Genomic DNA, 19,767 nt, shown 5'->3' with positions numbered 1-19,767 from the left:
AAAATTGTAATAATAAAACGATACTACAATAATCAACACGCAATTAATGCATCAATTCCTCGAATACCAGTGATAATGTGGCAGGAAGCTAACGTCAGTATTTCGACATGCCAATGTAGGCAAATTAGTGGGTGACGTATAAAGTCGGGCTTGATTTATGACCCCAACGCAATGCTGGCATTTACGTAAAACTTTATATGATATTAGGGTTATTCATACGCTTGCACGAGTGATGCATATATGTGTGTGTGCCGCTGTTATGCCACGCATAAAAGTATGCATCGTGTGAAGAAATCCGAAATGACTGCCGCCATTTTTCCGCTGCTACGTACCAAATATCAACAGGTGACTCACTAAGGGATATTAAAAACACAGCCGGAACAAGGTATATTAATTAGGAGCAAGACTTCATTCTAACGTTAAATTTAACAAAAGCAGTAAAATGAAATGAGAAATGGCATAACAACTGACTCGTGTAAATGTGTTGCAATTATTTCTTAAATAGAATAAAATTTAATACAACGTTACTTGTACAAAACGTTAGAAACTTTGGGTTTCGCGAGTGGAATAAAAACGAAGTGGAGTGCTATTAAACTAAGCATCAAATTTATCCGGTAAAAATCTACACGAAAACTTGTTTGGTTTCAATAGAATTTTTTTGGGAATTGTGTGGGAAAGCTTTAATGCACCACAACTCCTAAGTATAGTTTGCTATTTGAAAAATTAACAACTAATTAAACAATTAGTTAGTTAAATTTTATAAAACTAAAAACAATAACAATTTCAAATTAATTTATCAATTAGTTAATTAAGTTTTATAAAACTAAATTTAAATGCCCAATCGACACGAGGAGCGCAGTCCACAGTAGATAGTTTTAGTTTTGACACCGATCTAAGAAATGTAAACGTTTACTAAGTGTTGACAACTGCAACTACAGAAAACAATCCTCAGCACCTTCAACCATTTATTGTAAGAAGAAAGTATCGTTTTAACGGGGAAAAGCAAGCCGACGTATCAAAAATGCTAGAATGGAAGTTAAAATTTTAGCATTAGGATAGTAATTATTAATTTAATTATTTATTGAATACAACATTCTTACTGACTAAAAGACTAAACTTAAATTACTTAAAATTATTGCTTAACCATAGGCTAAAACGCCTTCTGGAAGAGAGAAATCTAAACAGTAGCATTGACTTAATTAAGTTAAAGTTCAATTTGAAGGCACACAATATATAAATATAATAGGATATAGCGTTTTGCATGCAAATATGTCTACATGCCGCATACTGTGAGAAGAAGGAACATTCCAGCTTATTCTACTCAGTAGCGCAGCACGGTCAGCATGACCTGCTAAACTATTAGCCACAATAGAGGCAGATAAAAATATGCTTCTGCTAATTAAAATCTTTAGGTTTAAGCACAGCCATCTCGAGCTATATGACGGAAAAGGTTCTGTAGTATGGTATCCCTATAAAAGTGATCTAATGAAAGCCATATGACGGGTTTAAGGATCAGAGCAGCCAGTAAAAATATTAATAATAGCATATTTCTACACCTGAAGCAGGCCTCGAACTTTTGAGACGTTCTATTATTTGTTCAGTGAAATGTTTGTGGAAAGAACTAAATTGGCTGCTAGTATAGAGAAATTATTCGCATTCTGTTCGACCGATTAAGAAAGTGATAAGAAAAATTATAAGTCGATATAAATGAATAACCAAATATCTCAAAAGTTAAGATTTAATATTTTTTTCCTAAAATATACAGCTGCAGTAAAAATTTTTTGTTTTGTATATTTTTAGAAAACCTGATTAGATTAGATTAGGTTAAAATGGTTTATTTACAGTGACGCATAGACGTGTTCGGCCCATTGGGGAGCGGCTCGGTCATTAGCTATGCGTTTTGAAATAGTCCACCCTCATGGTGCCTGTTTCTATTGGGAATTTGAGGAGATATTACCAACCCACTGCTGAGATATATTCCAATCCATCAAACGGTGATGCCCCAGATATTTTAAGCGTGTTTTTAATAACGCAGAGCATCCGCAAATGATATGCTCTACAGTTTCCCTTGAACCCTGCTCCCTACTGTCCGAGATTCCTATCTTATAAGCATCCGCTGCTACTGGAATATGCCCCTATCATAGTTATGCAATCCCAAAAAAAAACATTATTAAATTAAGAATCAACTTGAGAAAGGCATCTAATGCCGTTTTCAAATTTTTGAAAGCTACAGCAAAAATAATGACACTATGTAGAGCACAAATAAAGCATATTGAGGTATTTGAATGTAAATTCAAGGTTACCCCATCCTAACCTAATAATCCCATAGGAAAATTTGTAATTTATCCAAATGGCTTCGTACGTCAGTCATATGTGACATTTGTGAATTAGAGAGCCACAGTGTGCAAACGGACAGTGATTATCAGCGTTGTGGGTATCTATTTCTACTACACGTAAGTATAGTATTAGCCTCTTATGAGTAATTTTTCCAAACAAACACTTTCTCAGATCAAGTTGGTATGTTTTGTTCATACGTAATTTGCAAGTTCCTTCCATTTGAGTATGAATGCACAATCAACACACAACACCATTATGAGTCAAGCTTGGCTTTTTATCTTTTTTAATGGGTTTTTTAACTTTGTTCATATGAACTGTCAACTTACAGGTAAATATTTTGTTTTGAATTTATTGATTCTTTACGTTTTTACAACTCAGGCTGATTATAGCAAACCTATTAAAAATAACTAATATAAAAAAATGGTGAGTACCTTATTGCTTTGGATATAGCGGAGAATTATGCATTCAAAATTCAGGATGCCGGTCAATCCTCCCATTGGACAAACGATGAAGCAATAGTTCACCTTTACATGATATTCTACTTCTTAATTGGCGCGATAACCGCTTACGCCATTTTGGCCGAGTTTAACAACCGTGGTAACCGACGCCAATTGGACACACCAAGTGAAGCCAAGCCCTTCTCCATCTGATCTTTCCAACACAGAGGAAGACTTCCTCTTCCTCTGCTACCACCAGCTGGTACCGCATCGAATACTTTCAAAGCTAGAGCGTTTGTATCCATTCGGACGACATGATCCAGCCAACGTAGCCGTTGGATCTTTATTCGCTGCGCTATGTCTTTATCGTCGTAAAGCTCATATAGCTCATCCTTCCATCGCCTGCGATATTCGCCGTCGCCAATCTTTCTCTCAAAAACTCCAAGCGTCGCTTCATCGGACATTGTCATCGTCCACGCTTCTGGGCCATACGTTAGGACGGGTAGAGTATTATTTTCGTTTGTCGAGAGAGGACTTTACTACTCAGTTGCCTACTTAGTCCAAAGTAGCATTGTTGGCAAGAGAGATTCTACGTAAGTTTTGCGTTAGAAAAAATATATCGGAAAGCTATCTTGGACATCTGGGATTATATAAACTAAAAATAAAGTATGATAGTAAGAATACGAAAAAATAGCAAAACCATAAAAATCAGTTAGTGAATTATTAGTTAGTTACATTACAATTAATTAAAATTAAAAAAAAAAAAAAATGTTCGAAATTTATCAAAATGTTGTGTACACTTTCTTTGATGCTGACAGTATGTACGCACATATATTTATCTTAGTTTTGTCAAAGGTAGTTTAGTAGTATCTTTTTCAGTTCCATTTCTATAAGGAGTTAATTTCTTTTAGAGCAATAATGGCAAAGTGGTCTAAAGGTCGGCCTCTAAAAGAAGGAGAGAAGGAAACTTTTTTATCTGATTTGGGGAAAATTTAATCCAATCACTTTTTTCGATCTGCATAAACTCGGTACGCACCAACTATTGAGGACTTACTGCATGAATTCGAAGAGAAAACTCGGTTTTGCTAATGCTAACGGTGAATTTCCAAAAGACTGGTGCGAGCCTTTCCATGCCCTTATTCTTGTTGGTCTTCAAATTCTATTTCCCCACTTTCTTCATTAGCATTGGGACATTATCCTCTTGGAAGAATCTAAATGATGGCATTTGTCTACAAGCTTGCTGCGTTAATTGCATGCTTTCGTGGCTTAAAAAAAAGGTTGATATTGAATGCCATATGGATGCCATTATGTTTTCTTTATAAAGCTTTAAAAAAACATTTTTAGGAAGGTAGGAATCTCACGTAAGCTTAAAGTTTTGTTAATAGAACACAGTTTATTATATAGCTTCATTCTTTCTCAAGTCACCTTAGGCAGTTACTGCTTGTGAGCAAACATTTCCTCGACATTGGTGACTATCTTATAATTTGACGCAACCATCCCACTTGCTTTTTTTATTACCGCTAAGTTATTTTCGCAATTTATTGTATTTTTTTATTTATTTTTTTATTCCATTTGCATTGTAACCAGTTAAAAATGAATAAACAAACGAACAATTTTCATTGGTTTTGCACAAGACTTGCAAAGGAAGTGTTGCAGCTTTTTGCGTTTCAAGCTTTCAAACCATTTGTGTTAGCTTTAACATTTGCTTGCAGATAGGTATTTTATTGTAAAAGCATAAGGTGGATGATTACCCATAAGCCAATACATGTTTCTGAATTTAGTATCAAGCTCTTTTCTTCTCTTCTTTACGTGAGCACTCCATCAGAGATTGGTATTAAGAAGCATACCGAGGTATTTAGCCGTGTTGGGATACGGGACTTGTACTCCATTTATATATTATATATAGTGGAAGATATCAAATTTTATTGTAAGTGAAGTCAATATGAACGGATTCTGTTTAAATATTTTTGAAGATTTGCAATTGACTCAATCCGTGTATTTCCAACTGACAACAAACATCTGCAAATGTTGCTGTAACGCAGATCTGATTGGGATGGTAATTGATTGTATTGGCTTAATATAATATAATATGTACGTGCATTTCATAAGCAGGTAATCAAAAAATGTTCACAGCGCAAGTTTTTACTCAAGAGCTCTAGCGGGCTTCATTTTGAAAGGTTGCACAAAAAGTTATATCCGCTTCCATCAAACCAGTTTTTTTTTTTTTTTGATTTTTATGAAACATGGTAGTCTGTAGCACCAGATTCCAGCATAAAAAGATACACCAAGCTACCTGGCTGTCTCCTGATCGAAAAACGCGAAACCAGATCGATCATGTTGTGATAGATGGAAGACACGCTTCTAGTGTATTATATGTACGTACGATCCGAGGACCCAACATAGACTCGGATCATTACCTTGTTGCAGCCAAACTGCGCACACGCCTCTGTGCAGCAAAAAACGTACATCTACCTACGCAAAGAATGTTCGACATCGAAAAGCTGCAATCACAACAGACAGCCAGAAGATTCGCCACTCGACTCTCACTCCTGCTCTCGGAGAGCACTGCCCAACACACCGGCATGCGCGAGCAATGGAGCAACATTTCTCGTTCCCTACGTACCGCCGCCGAAGAAGAAATCGGATTCCGGCGAGCCCGAAAAAACAATTGGTACGACGAGGAATGTCATGCTGCCGCCGAAAGAAAAGATGCCGCCTATAGAGCCACGCTGCGATCGGGCGCAACGCGAGCCATGTGGGATCGCTACAGAGAGCTGAAAAAGGAAGAGAGACGTATTATCCGACAGAAGAAACGAGAGGCCGAAATACGTGAGTGCGAGGAGCTTGAGATGCTGGCCAATAGGAACAACGCCCGAAAATTTTACCAGAAAGTTCGGCGGCTTACAGAAGGTTTCAAGACCGGGGCGTTTTCCTGTAAGAACAAAGACGGCGAACTGGTGACTGACGTACAGAGCAATCTTAAATTATGGAGGGAACACTTCTCGAACCTGCTAAACGGTGACAGCTGCGCATGTCACAGAGAATGTGAAGATCCCGATACCCCAATCGTTGACGACGGAATTGTCGTTCCGTTACCCGACCATGACGAGGTGAGAAAAGCAATATCACGGCTAAAGAACAACAAAGCCGCGGGCGCCGACGGACTGCCGGCTGAGCTATTCAAACATGGCGACGAGGAGCTGGTAAGGTGCATGCATCAGCTCCTATGCAGAATATGGTCGGATGAAAGCATGCCTGCCGATTGGAATTTAAGTGTGCTCTGCCCAATCCATAAGAAGGGCGATACTGCAATTTGTGCCAATTACCGCGGGATTAGTCTTCTAAATATCGCCTATAAGGTTCTAGCGAGCGTATTGTGTGAAAGGCTGAATCCCACCGTCAACCAACTGATTGGACCTTGTCAGTGTGGCTTCAGACCTGGAAAGTCTACCATCGACCAAATATTCACAATACGCCAAATCTTGGAAAAGACCCATGAAAGGAGAATCGACACACACCATCTTTTCGTCGACTTCAAAGCTGCATTCGACAGTACGGAAAGGAGTTACCTGTATGCCGCTATGTCTGAATTTGGTATCCCCGCAAAACTAATACGGCTATGTAAGATGACGTTGCTCAACACCAGCAGCGCCGTCAGAATTGGGAAGGACCTCTCCGAGCCGTTTGATACCAAACGAGGTTTCAGACAGGGTGACTCGCTGTCGTGTGACTTCTTTAACCTGATGTTGGAGAGCATCGTACGAGCCGCAGAACTTAATCGCTCAGGCACAATTTTTTATAAGAGCGTACAATTGCTGGCGTATGCCGATGATATTGACATCATCGGCCTTAACAACCGCGCTGTTAGTTCTGCCTTCTACAAACTGGATAAAGAGGCAAAGCGAATGGGTTTGGTGGTGAACGAGGACAAAACGAAGTACCTCCTGTCTTCAAACAAACAGTCGGCGCACTCGCGTATCGGCACCCACGTCACTGTTGACAGTTATAATTTTGAGGTTGTAAAAGACTTCGTGTATTTAGGAACCAGCATTAACACCGATAACAATGTCAGCCTTGAAATCCAACGTAGAATCTCTCTTGCCAACAAGTGCTACTTTGGACTAAGTAGGCAATTGGGCAGTAAAGTCCTCTCTCGACGAACAAAACTAACACTCTACAAGACTCTCATCATGCCCATCCTAACGTATGGCGCAGAAGCTTGGACGATGACAACATCCGATGAAGCGAAGCTTGGAGTGTTCGAGAGAAAGATTCTGCGTAAGATTTTTGGACCTTTGCACGTAGGCAACGGTGAATATCGTAGACGATGGAACGATGAGCTGTATGAGCTTTACGACGACATAGACATAGCGCAGCGAATAAAGATCCAGCGGCTTCGTTGGCTGGGTCATGTCGTCCGAATGGATACAAACGCTCCGGCTTTGAAAGTATTCGATGCGGTACCAGCTGGTGGTAGCAGAGGAAGAGGAAGGCCTCCTCTGCGTTGGAAAGATCAGGTGGAGAAGGACTTGGCTTCACTTGGTGTGTCCAATTGGCGCCGGTTAGCACGAGAAAGAAACGACTGGCGCGCTTTGTTAATCTCGGCCAAAATCGTGTAAGCGGTTATCGCGCCAATTAAGAAGAAGAAGAAAAAGAAAATGAATTGAGGACCAGATTTAGATTTAAAATTGGCAGCATGTTTTTAAAATAATGTTTTGATACTTCAGAAAACAGGATTGTCCAGACTTTTTGTGAAGAGCTTTATTCCATTTTAGAGGTAATATGTCTTATATATTTAAAATATTAGGTAATATCATTCACTAATTGTCATTAAAAATTCTAGTTTAAATATGATTAAAGATTTATGATAATATAAAATATTTGTATGTAATATTCTATTTTTTTTACATTTATAAATATATAGTTCTTTGATGCTCGGACTTCAAAAGTGGCATATTTTTGTTGGGACCAAACTCTGGGAATGGTTTGAAAAGAGAGATTTAAACAATGCGCGAATTTCAAAAAATTCTATATAACTGTTGGCTTCACTCAGGCACATGTTATTCTATGCTATGTATGTATATATATACAACGGTAACATCCTCTTCTAAAATCACATATGAGGTTATAATACGATAATTATTTTTTTTATTTGTAATTTCGCTGAGAAAATTACGATTTTTTATTTTTTCGCAATTAGCGAAAGCTACACTACTCAACTTGGTTGCACATGACTCTCACCATCCTTCTACATCCGTTCAAAACCATGAACTTCAACTTCAACAGTTAAAAAAGTTGCAATATTCAGCTAAATATATTTATTTTACAGTTATGCTACTAAAAAATCACTATACACTAGACTATATCCTTAAATATTTCGAACCACATGCAATTATTTGCGTGTATGTGGTAGTCAGTAGTTCAGCTGCTCTTTATACCACCCGCAAACGTGATCGAAGCGCGTGATGTGCTGCAACAGAATGAAGTTGACGCCCGCATCGGTTACCTCGATAGCGAAATCCATCAGTGATAATAACGCCAGTGATAAAGCCCACGCTGAAAGCAAACACTTCATTCACAATTCGCAGCTTCATTGGTTCGTCGCATATTCATATGCCCACACCCAAGCACTTATATTTCATTCACATTCATACACGTATGTATGTATATGCGAAACGTTTTGGTTTGCTGTTAGCTCGCTCGGCAATGCTCGTTTGTTCCCTTCGTAACGTATACGCACAGTGCGCCTGCATTTTGCATTGCTGCTGACGTAGCTGCTGGCATCACTTTTAAATATGCCGCGTACTGTTGCGTCAGCTGTTAACCTGTTGCTTGTGCTGTTATTTAAGCTGTTTAACATTGTTGATGGCGAACACCTTTAATGTGTTTAATATGAATATTCTCGTATGTGTTGTTCGTAGCGTATATTGACAGTCGAGTTCCCTGCTGTTGCTGTTGTTGTGTGCTGCTGCTGCTGTTGTCACTTCTAATATGTGCCGTTTATACTTTGATGGCGGCGAATTCTACTACATACTTTTCAGATTTTCCTATAAAAGCCGATGCTTATTCCTATTCGTCCACAACGTTTCCAAAGGTGAATTTTAAAAGTATAACGGTTGCTTCAGTAGTGAGTGGAAAAAGCTAAAAACCGTGAACACGGAAAAATAAAATATAAGCAAGTGCAATTTCATTGTGAAAAATAAAAATGTTTAACTGAAAGTGATATATTTCGTTTTCATTAATTCGTAAATAAAATTTAGATTGGAAAAATGTGGCGCACAACCGTTTTTGCAATTCTTTATATTGGTTTAGTTTTTTCGCCGGATGTTAAAGGTAAATTAATATACAAACATATGTTTAGCGTTTCACCAGAATGATAAAACCAGATGAAATTCAGCAAAGTTAGGAGTTTCAGTCCTTTATGAAAAAAGTGAAGAAATCTGCAGCTCTCGAATAATAAAACAACATGGGGATTGTGAGAAATACAATTTTCTTGGTGACACCTTCGGATAAATTTGCTTATTTAGTAACAATAGTATCAAAATGGGAAAATTTCAGAAAAAATTTAGAAAGTATAATTTTGAATTATGAAGCAATAGCAAACAATGCATAAGCTATTATATTGAGCGTTCAATATGAAATATTCGATCAGTTTTTTCCGAAATAAGATAATATAATGTACAACGAGTATTTGGCCTATAGTAGTAAGCAGCAGTTCTTTGATTTATTCACTACAAATATTTGTAAGGGTTTCTAGTGATTTTATAATACCGGATGGTGTTGCTTGTACTACTAAATCACAGATCTCTCTTTTCTAGGTCATAGCACCCTTTCTGAACAAAAAAGTCTATGCAAGCAAAGCTTCAAAATAGATTTTGAGCCTTCTTATTTTTGATTTTAGTTATTAGTTTTGTGTTTTTTTTTAATTTTGATACATTTTTTTTATGTACTTGGTTTTTGGATACGAGAATTTTATCTATGATCGATGTTTGAATTGCTTAAAACCCTCCGATAGAGCAGCATAGCATCAGTTACAAACTGCAATTTTTCACTTTATTCCAACTTTTGCGACAACGTGCCAGTTGAGGTCTTTGGATCAATTGTTTTATATTTTTCCAAAGCAACCTATGGTGGTCGAAATGGCAGCTCATTAAAATGCGGATAACACAACAATTAACGTAATTGTATTCCGCGTCATCTCCGGCACTGTACAACCCAAAAACAGACAAGGTTCTGACATTAGATTCTGATAGGGCAGGCACAAAATGCATAAAATCTGCAATTTATTTTCGAGAGGGTCAAAGTGTGCACTCTTCTGCACATTCTAACTCATCACTAGATGGATTTTGTTTGTCTCTAACGAAATTAACCATTAAAGACATTTACCGTTTTAACTTATTTCTGGCGTCTAAGTTGAATTTTGATCTTTAGTATATTAGGAGACTTATAGTAGAATTTTATGAAAAATCTCTTATATCGCACTCTGAATGAAGAAAAAGGGTCGAACTGGTAAATAAAACAATAATTTAAAACGTTATTCAAAATAAAAAATTTGCACAAGTTTTAAATTCCTCTTATGTTTTACCTTCATGCTCCGACATTCTTCATTATAAGCAGCTAAATATTTTTTTAATGAAATACACACAAATACTTTTTCAGCGCATAAAGAAATATAAAGTTATAGGGTGTAGCTCAACCTATTAAAAATGGGTTTTTCGATCCTGAGTCCAGGTTTTGGAGGCCAATTAAAAATTCGGAATATGTGGATTTTTTCTACTTGACTAAGCCTGAGAAAAAGTATATTCGAAAAATGTTTCTTCTCGCGCAGTGCAATATTTGTAGTGAATAGAATGAAAGAGCGGGTGAGTGTACAAGGAAAGGCTCTGAGCTTGACCTTCAGCGAGTGGTAGAGGACATAAGTATTCCTCTAACCGAACTGCACATTGCGAATGACTTGAGCCTAATTGTGGAAACCAATAGAAGGTGGTCTTTGACTACTAACTACAGGGTCTCCAAAGCGCACTGGCCAACAATTAATCTTAAAGGATAAAATGTCTATTTCAGATCCACTACCAGTGTCCTCACAGGTGTTATAACGGGTCACTGTGCTATTGGCACCCTAGCCAATACAATGGATGTACTTCACAATGACTTCTGCTGGAGTTGTAGAGATGAAGAAGAAATTGAGTCGGTACAACACTTCCTCTGTGAGTGACCTGCACTTCAAAGAAGTCGCTCCAAAAATCTTGACGATTATTTCTATGAAGAAGGAAAGTTGCAAAATGTTTTACTAAATTTACTATAATAGTTACCTTCTTAAAAAGATCTAAGTGGTTTAAGCAACTTAGTTAGGAGGTGGAAATCAAATTCAGGTTTAGCAATAGGCTACCGAGTGTCTAGTCTTAGACAAGCAGCCTGCCTAACCTGACCTACATTAACCTAGTGAATGGAATTCCTCACCTTTTGTACCTAGAATCCACATAAATTAATTTTATGGAAAAAATACAAAAAAAAAAAAAAATGTATAATAAAAAAAATTTATTGAGGATTAATAATAATAATTAAAATAAAGATTAAGGCAATTCCAGCAGCACTTACATATGTATGTACTTATATAGCATACATCGATATAAAGGGTCTTTTAAATACCTTAAAATAAAGCATGTAAACATTTAATTTCTGTCAGCCTTCACCATTTTTTTAAAATACAAATGACATCATGAGTATGGAATTCAGCAGTATCGCTCCGAAGGTTTTGTTTTAACTCTGGTATCGTCGTTATTTACATAGATTTTACTTTCAAAAAACTCCACAAGGAGTAGTCTAGTGGAGTTAGATCGTATGATTTAGGTAGCTAATTTATGTTATCATTACGCAAAATTAATCGACCACCAAGAAACTTAGATCGCAATAATTCAATGCTTTCGCATATTGTGGCATTATTGTTTGTTGACGAGTCCATCCAGTGTGAAATGGATTCACACTCCATCCCTCATCACTAAAGATTCACGAAATTTCTGTGCAAACGAAACATTTCTTGTGCTAATTGAATTCCTAATTGTTGAGAGCGTGGAGATATCGATATTGAAGACAGTCCAGCAACACTTAGCGCTACAATAGTAATATTCTCATTCTGCAATATTCTATTTTTTGGTCCACCAGTCCTTTGTTTATCCTCGATAGAACCAGTTTCTTGAAATTTGTTCACCAACCTTTAAATTATCGACTCATTCGAACGATTATTTCCACCAAAAAAAAAATCGCGAATTTTACAATATGTTGTTCTTAAATATCGACCATGTTGAGCTAGCTATTTGACAAATATCAATGCTCACATAAAAAAGGTACCGTCTAGGAATTATTCACTACTGTCATCTATATGCGACTTTTGAAAGACACTTTACTATTATTGAACTGCCAATGATTATCACTGCTTTTTGAATTCCAAAAAAAATGTGTGCGTTAAAAACACAAGATAAATTCTGTAAAGAAAAACATTTATCTTACTTATTACTTACTTAATATCCAGAATATTAATTTTACATTATTTTGGATTTACAAAATTTTGACCCGAAGGAGTTTAAGTTGTTTATAATTTGTATCAGATTCTTCAAATAACACTGTGCAACAATTTGAGGGTCATTATCTGGGGGCAATCATTCCGCCCCATATGGATTACATACCTGGGCTTATTTAGCTGGCGGTCGCCGTAGCCGAATGGGTCGGAGCGCGACTACCATTCCGAATTCACAGAAAGAACGTCGGTTCGAATCTCGGTGAAACACCAAAATTAAGAAAAACATTTTTCTAATAGCGGTTGCCCCTCGGCAGGCAATGGCAAACCTCCGAGTGTATTTCTGCCATGAAAAAGCTCCTCATAAAAATATCTACCGTTCGGAGTCGGTTTAACACTGTAGGTGTATCCATTTGTGGAACAAGATCAAGACGCGCACGCCACAAATAGGAGGAGGAGCTCGGCCAAACACCCAAAAAAGGGTGTATGCGCCAATTATATATATACATATTTAGCAAAATCTTAAAATCGATTTGTATTCTTTGGTCAAAAATCTTTGCTATGGCCATTTTAAGTTTGCAATATTTATGATAAGTGTTTTTAGAAAAAATTAAAAAAAAGAGTTAAAATATATATCGAAGCGAAACATGGTGCTAAGAAACATATGGTAAAATTTTACTAGGAACATTTTAACCCATTAGCTCTCTCTCGAAAAGGTCGTTTTGGCTCCTTTTTTTTAAAGTCGAAGAAAAATAACATTTGCAGGGTCGATAGAGGGTTAAAATGTTCTAGAAAATTATTTTCCATAAAATTTTACTAGAAATCCCCTCAGACAAAACCTTTTTCAACAATGAATTTTTAAGCCACAGAAAATTAAGATATGCAACAACCAGCCTTTTTCTCACTTTCTGTTTCTTTTTACCACAGAGTAGAATTATTATATTAGAGTGGAATTATTGCGCCATCAAAAACGCTGTTATACGGTGTAATAAACAGTTAAAATTGGCGATATTATTAACTAAAATATGTGTTCCAACCAAATCATTTATTATTGCTCTGGTAGCGCAATAAATTACTGCACGCTGTAATTAAATACCAAATTTCTTCACTCCATTCACTCCACCTAAACGTCATGCATTTGTATATCAGATTTATTTATAGATTGATTGCAAAATTTCCCTAACCGTACAGGGTGTTCTCCAGTTTGGTACATCATTCATGCCAATAAATGCAAATAAATTTTCATAATCTTCAACATGATCATACATTATGTTTGATTACCAGAAGTTGCACTTTCAGTATTAATTTGCTTACATGAATAGTTTTTTTCTTTGTTAATTTACAATCAGGATAAGGTTATTTTATTTAAAAACCCACTATTGGTACCTACCTACGAGTATTGGTGGTAACTGGCACAACTCCCAAAACACATCATACATATATATATATATATACATACATACATCTAATCAGTAATGAGAAAAGGACTGAATGACAGACTGGAAAACAAAATTAAATAATATTAGCAGAGTATGTATAATAATACATACATATGTATGTATGAATGTATGTATGTATGTATGTATGTATATAAATACCTGCAATTACACATAGAGTCAGGTTGGGGCTGATGCATTGACATGACGTCGAAGTAAAATCGACTAACGTCCGGTGTGCAACACTTATTTTGCTTCTAACTGGTTTTTGTTGTAGTTAGTAACACAAATGTGTTGCTTGGAGTTCCTACCGCCATATAACCGGCATGCCAAACAGCAATAACTTGCACATATTACCACACACCATCACACATTTCAAATACGAGTATATGAATAGTTTTAATTGCTGTCGTAAATTAATCCCTTCTGGAAAACAACCACCACTATCATCTACAAGTAATAAAAAAATTCATTTAGAAAAAATTTTGTGTACTATGTATGTGAACTGCTCAAGGTGTACCATTACTAGTAATACATATTAAACGTTTGAGGCAACTACTGCGACACAGAACCGGTGGAATTCACGGCTGGTTGCATACTCACGCCTACGCAATGGGGGAAACGTAAAAAACGCACACAATCCTACACATCGGCATAGCTGGAACAACCTATGTGATATGTTATGATTGCTTTTCTTTGGTTCGCTTGTTTTCCACGCTTATTGTTGAATGCAGATCAAAGCGCTAGCGCATTTTTGGACATCAAGCGGGTCATAAAAGACAGCTGCATTTTACTATCTACGCCAATTCAGATTATTCACGTATCAACATTGCAGATTAGTGGCGATATGTATATGTATTTTCACTCTTGTCCTCGGGTTCTATCTGTTCTTATCTTAAATCTTATCTGATAGGCCACCAGAGGTGAGTGTATGTACTTTGTGTGTGGCAGCGCAAGAATTGAAGGTTCAACTTCTTTCACGGACATGAAATACATAGGGAGTGTTTTTCTACCAGAGCTAGAAGCAGCATTCAACTGTAAGTCCATCCATTTATAGAACAGTTGGAAGATATACATCCCTAATACAGCAGCGAGATCAGACTTGTTCTCCGATTGCCTGCAACACAAAAATAGTTTTTATTCTTTAATTTGTGGTTGATATTCGATATTTTTGTTGCCACGCGCACTTGAGTATTGAGCACGCACTAGTGTATTATTTTCTTCACATAACGGTTGTAAGCAAAGGAACCGAAACAGATATATACCTATATACTAAACTGCTCAGAACGATGAGAGGAGTCGGTTTAGTCATTTCTGCCCTTCGTATGCACGAAAACTCGATCAAAAGTTAATATCTTAAATGAAGTTTGGCATGCATATTTCATCTTGACCATATCCAACTGCAATATACTCGTAACGGTAGTTTCTAAAACAGAAAAGAAGATCGTGGTGTCTCTATTATAAATGAAACGAAATTGGTACAAATGATGTACCCAGGAAAAGAAATACAACGTAAGTATAATTTCAGAAATACGGTTAGTGCTAAAGAAATTGAGAGTAAAACTAATTAGCTTTTATTTTGAACAAAATTTAATGAAACTTCCCGAATTTTTTACACAACTTATTATATATTTATGAATTCATTCAATAAAATTTCTATTAATCCCCTCAATCCGGGTCGGGAATCGATTGCATGCTCCTTATCCATACTGACCACAATTATGGAATCAGAGAAAATATTATGTTATGAAGATGCTTATTGGGTTTACGCTCAACTTCACCTAATACATAGTAATCCAAGAGGTTAAGATCTGTGTAGTTAGTCCGCCATAAGTTCGATGTTATTTGGTCAATGAAAATTTGAGCCATCCAATATTGTGTCGCCATCGCTTTGTGTGAAGGGGAAGAGTCCTTTGGAAAGATGTATGGGCTGTCACCTCGAAGACTATCAATCCAGGATGTCACTATTGCCTCTAGAACCTCGATATATGCAGCAGAGTTCACTCGAAATGAACTGTGTATGCATGGCATGTCCTGTACTGCTCACAACACCTCAAACCATAACAGTGGCTGGGAACCTCGTACGCATGGCAACAGGAACCGGCTTAGTCAAAATTTATTTCGTCAGAAAAAAGCCATAAGATCCCAGGCGCATCAAAGTGTTTAATTTCGCTTAGAAGGCATATTGATTGGATAACACGATATTTCCGTGTTTGTTCCGATATCAACTATCTTCTGGACATAACGTAAGATTTTGGAAATCTTCATAGACAATTTGACGGATAATACCCTTGAAAACATTAAGCTCGTTCGCAAGGGCTCTCACTGATTTTGAAAGGCCCTCGTCAATGATCGTTTACACTTTATGAATAAATTCTGCAAACCGGACAATGTCAGAGAGATCCCTTTGTTTTTTGTGTTTTGCAACAGATTCTGCATCGCTGCCTTCTTGGCGAACCTTATGAATGAATAAACGGGCGCACTTAGGAAAATTAGAGATTTCTGAATCGCTGTGATTTGAACATCTAGCGACGTCCTTTTATTTTTTGAGTTAAGCTGTAGTCCTCCACGCCTTATCTGAAAAAGAGTAAACAAAAATAATGGTTTCGGGAAGTTACATCCATATATCCACATGTCCTCAAATATAGCGTTTTTCAATAGGTGCGCTTCAATTTTTTTCCGATAGGGAGGGCGAACGACGCAATATTTTTTATTTTTCGCTTGTCATTTTAAACTTCATTAGTATAAATTTCATCATGGAACGCTACACACTTGAGCAACGATTGCAAATCGTGCAAATTTTTTATGAAAATAATCGTTCTGTTGCTGTTGCTGTTTTTCCAAAAAATCATCTTCAGTGATGAAGCTCACTTTTGGCTCAATGGCTTTGTCAACAAGCAAAATATGCGTTACTGGGCAGAAAGCAATCCACACGTGATTCATGAGGCACCGTTGCATCCCGAAAAAATCACTGTTTGCTGCGGTTTACATGCCGGCGGCGTAATTGGCCCATATTTTTTCGTTGACGAGAACGATCGCCATATTACTGTGAATGGAAATCGATACCGCGACATGACAAACGATTATTTTTGGCCGCAATTGAATGGTATGGATTTAGACGACATGTGGTTTCAACAGGACGGGGCCACAAGCCACACAGCACACGCTACAATTGATTTGTTGAAGAGTAAGTTCGATGAGCGCATTATTTCCAGAAATGGACCGGTCGAATGACCGCCGCGCTCGTGTGATTTGACGCCTCTAGACTATTTTCTTTGGGGTTATGTGAAGTCATTGGTCTACAGTAACAAGCCGGCGACGATTTGTGAGCTCAGAGCCAATATTGAACGCGAAATTGCTGGAATTTCGGCCGATTTATGCATAAGAGTGGTCGAAAATTGGGTTCAACGATTGGACTTCGTAAAACGTGCACGCGGTGGTCATGCAAAAGAAATCGAATTTCATACTTAAATGTATATGATCAAACTCGATAATAAAAAAAAAATTAGTTAAAAAAGTCAAACCGTTTGTGTTTTATTCAAAAAATAAGTTGAAGCGCTCTTACTGAAAAACGATTTACTATATGCACCCTGTACATTCATCTCGATTATAACTTAATTAAACTTACCTTGGCACATGTATTGCTCCTCATCTCATTTAAATTCAATATACTCATTATTGAGATCGGAGAAAAACCACCTTATGACTGAATTTCCGTTAGTCCGTCTGATCAAAAATGCTCAATAACATACATAACCGTTCATCAGTATTATTTTCATAATCAGAGCTGCTACTTCCAAAAATCGAGGTAGCCAATACACAGCCGTTACTCACTCTACTTTTGTGGGAGGAATAAGTTAATTATGTTGGCGAGAATACACGATTATAGACGTAAGCAATCAGCGAATTCACATCTCAACACGCCTAGTGAGGGACTTTGCTGATTTGAGAACTATAATGTCAGCCTTGAAGCCCCACGAAGAATTTATTTTCAACAAGTACTACTTTGGACCTACGTGGGCCAATTAAAAAGCAAAAAATAAAAAATAAAAACTATACATTATAAGTATTTTCATCATGCCTTATCAAAAGGACAGAATCTTGGACGATGATAAGATCCAATGAGAAAGCGATTAGGGTGTTCGTGAAAAAGATTCTACAGAAAATTTATTGAACAGTGAGCTGTATGCGTTTTACGGCGACGTAATCATGATGTAGCGAGCAATTAGACAGCGGCTGGGCGCCAGCCTAAACTAAAGGGTGATTCTAAAGAGCTATAGGAAAGCTTTTCAAAAAAACACACGCAAAACTCAGAAAAATGCATGAAATTTTTATTTAAATCGTCCATATAATTTAATGTTTGAAGATTATTTGCGCTTCAAATGCGCTTCAAATGTTTCGGCCGGTATCTCACATATAAATGCTTTAATGTTGCTGAAACCACAAAAGGAAAAAAAAAAGTTGGATATCATTTCACGGTAGCGGTCACCATTCACAGTTACGTTACGATTCGCAGCATCTTTGAAGAAGTACGGTCCAATGATACCTCCAGCCCATAAACCGCACCAAACTGTGACCTTTTCTGGATACATTGGTAGCTCTTGCAATTCTTCTGGCCGATCTTCACTCCAAAATCGACAATTCTGCTTATTTACGTATCCATTGATCCAAAAATGAACTTCGTCGCTGAACACAATTTTTCGATAAAAAAGTGGATCTTAAACTTTCTTAACAAAACACACATTTTTATAATAAAATCCAATGATTTGCAAGCGTTGTTCGTTTGTAAGACGATTCATGGTTAAATTATAGACCAAACTGAAGATGTTTGACAGTGAAACAAAACACGAAACGTGCGGCAGCTGTTTAAACCAACTGTTTAAAAAGATATTAGCTAAAAAATCACGCATTAGATATTAGGCACCGGCCAAACAGCCAACAAAGAGAGTAAAAGCCAATTATTATTATTCTTATATGTGAAGCAGATGGGCGAGCGGCAATAAAAATGTATTCACTGTGAACGCTATTACTTTCTCATAGCATTAGTTATTAGAACTTATAGAGATTAAAACACTGTCATACGAGAATTAAAATTTTCAAGGATTTGCTCAAATATTATCGCATTGAGTTCAAAAATCTCGATCCGAATGTTATATTTCAGCTCTGGAATCGTGGTAGGCTTATTCACATAGACTTTACTTTCAAACACTCCCACAAAAAGTAGTGTATGTCACCATTACGTGAAATTAATCGGCCGGTGTGACTTGTGGATCCATCCTGTTGAAAATCAAGGTCGCCAAGAAATACATTTTAGTGAATGCAATGGTTTTTTTTATACTAATCGAAGTTTTCTTCTCCACATATGCAAGCAATTTGTTTGTTGACAAATCCATCCAGTGTGAAATAAGATTCATTAGTAAAGATAATTTTGCTTAAAAACCAGAATCATGTTCAAAGAACCAATTCAAGAAATTATTGCGTTGTTAATGATCTGTCGGCTTCAATTCTTGTGTTAATACAATTTTGTAAGGATGTCAATGCAAATGTAAAATCGCCAAACAGTCAATCCATTAATGTCTAATTGTTGAAAACGTCGATATATCGATGTTGAGCAACACTCTGCGCTACAGCAACAATATTTTCATTCTGCCATATTATATTTTTTGGCCTACCAGTCCTTTGTCTATTAAATTTAAATTGTCGACTCATTCGGACGATTATTTCTACCAAAAAATTACAAATTATGCGATTTGTTGTTGTTAAATTGATTCATAAAAAGTTTCAATTAGTTTAACTCGTTGTTCTATAGTTAAAATTGTACATCTCATTATTTGACAAATTTTAATATTGGCATAAAAAAGTATCGTCCAGGAATTATTACGTTATTAACATCTAGGCGTCACATTTATGCGTCCCCGACCCTTCATATTATATTATATATGGGAAGTGTTGCGTCCTATACAAAGATTTGTATCCTCAAGTTCGTTTTCGATATTAATTTTATCTAATTTTCCTTCACATTTAAATGAAATATAAAATGTTT

General features: G+C 36.7%; 1 protein-coding gene across 1 annotated transcript in view; it reads left to right on the top strand.

The window, feature by feature from the left end:
* Positions 1-8,873: 8,873 nt before the first annotated feature.
* Positions 8,874-19,767, top strand: part of LOC129235923 (neuropeptide CCHamide-1) — a 38,954-nt gene continuing 28,060 nt past the window's right edge. Inside the window, exon 1 of the mRNA XM_054870005.1 lies at positions 8,874-9,107. Coding sequence (XP_054725980.1) covers positions 9,044-9,107 — 64 coding nt within the window. The 5' untranslated portion in view covers positions 8,874-9,043. The remainder of the gene's footprint in view (positions 9,108-19,767) is intronic.

Source organism: Anastrepha obliqua, chromosome 1, assembly GCF_027943255.1.
Source record: "Anastrepha obliqua isolate idAnaObli1 chromosome 1, idAnaObli1_1.0, whole genome shotgun sequence".
Taxonomy (NCBI): Eukaryota; Metazoa; Arthropoda; class Insecta; order Diptera; family Tephritidae; genus Anastrepha; species Anastrepha obliqua.
This window is presented reverse-complemented; position numbering and strand designations above follow the sequence as displayed.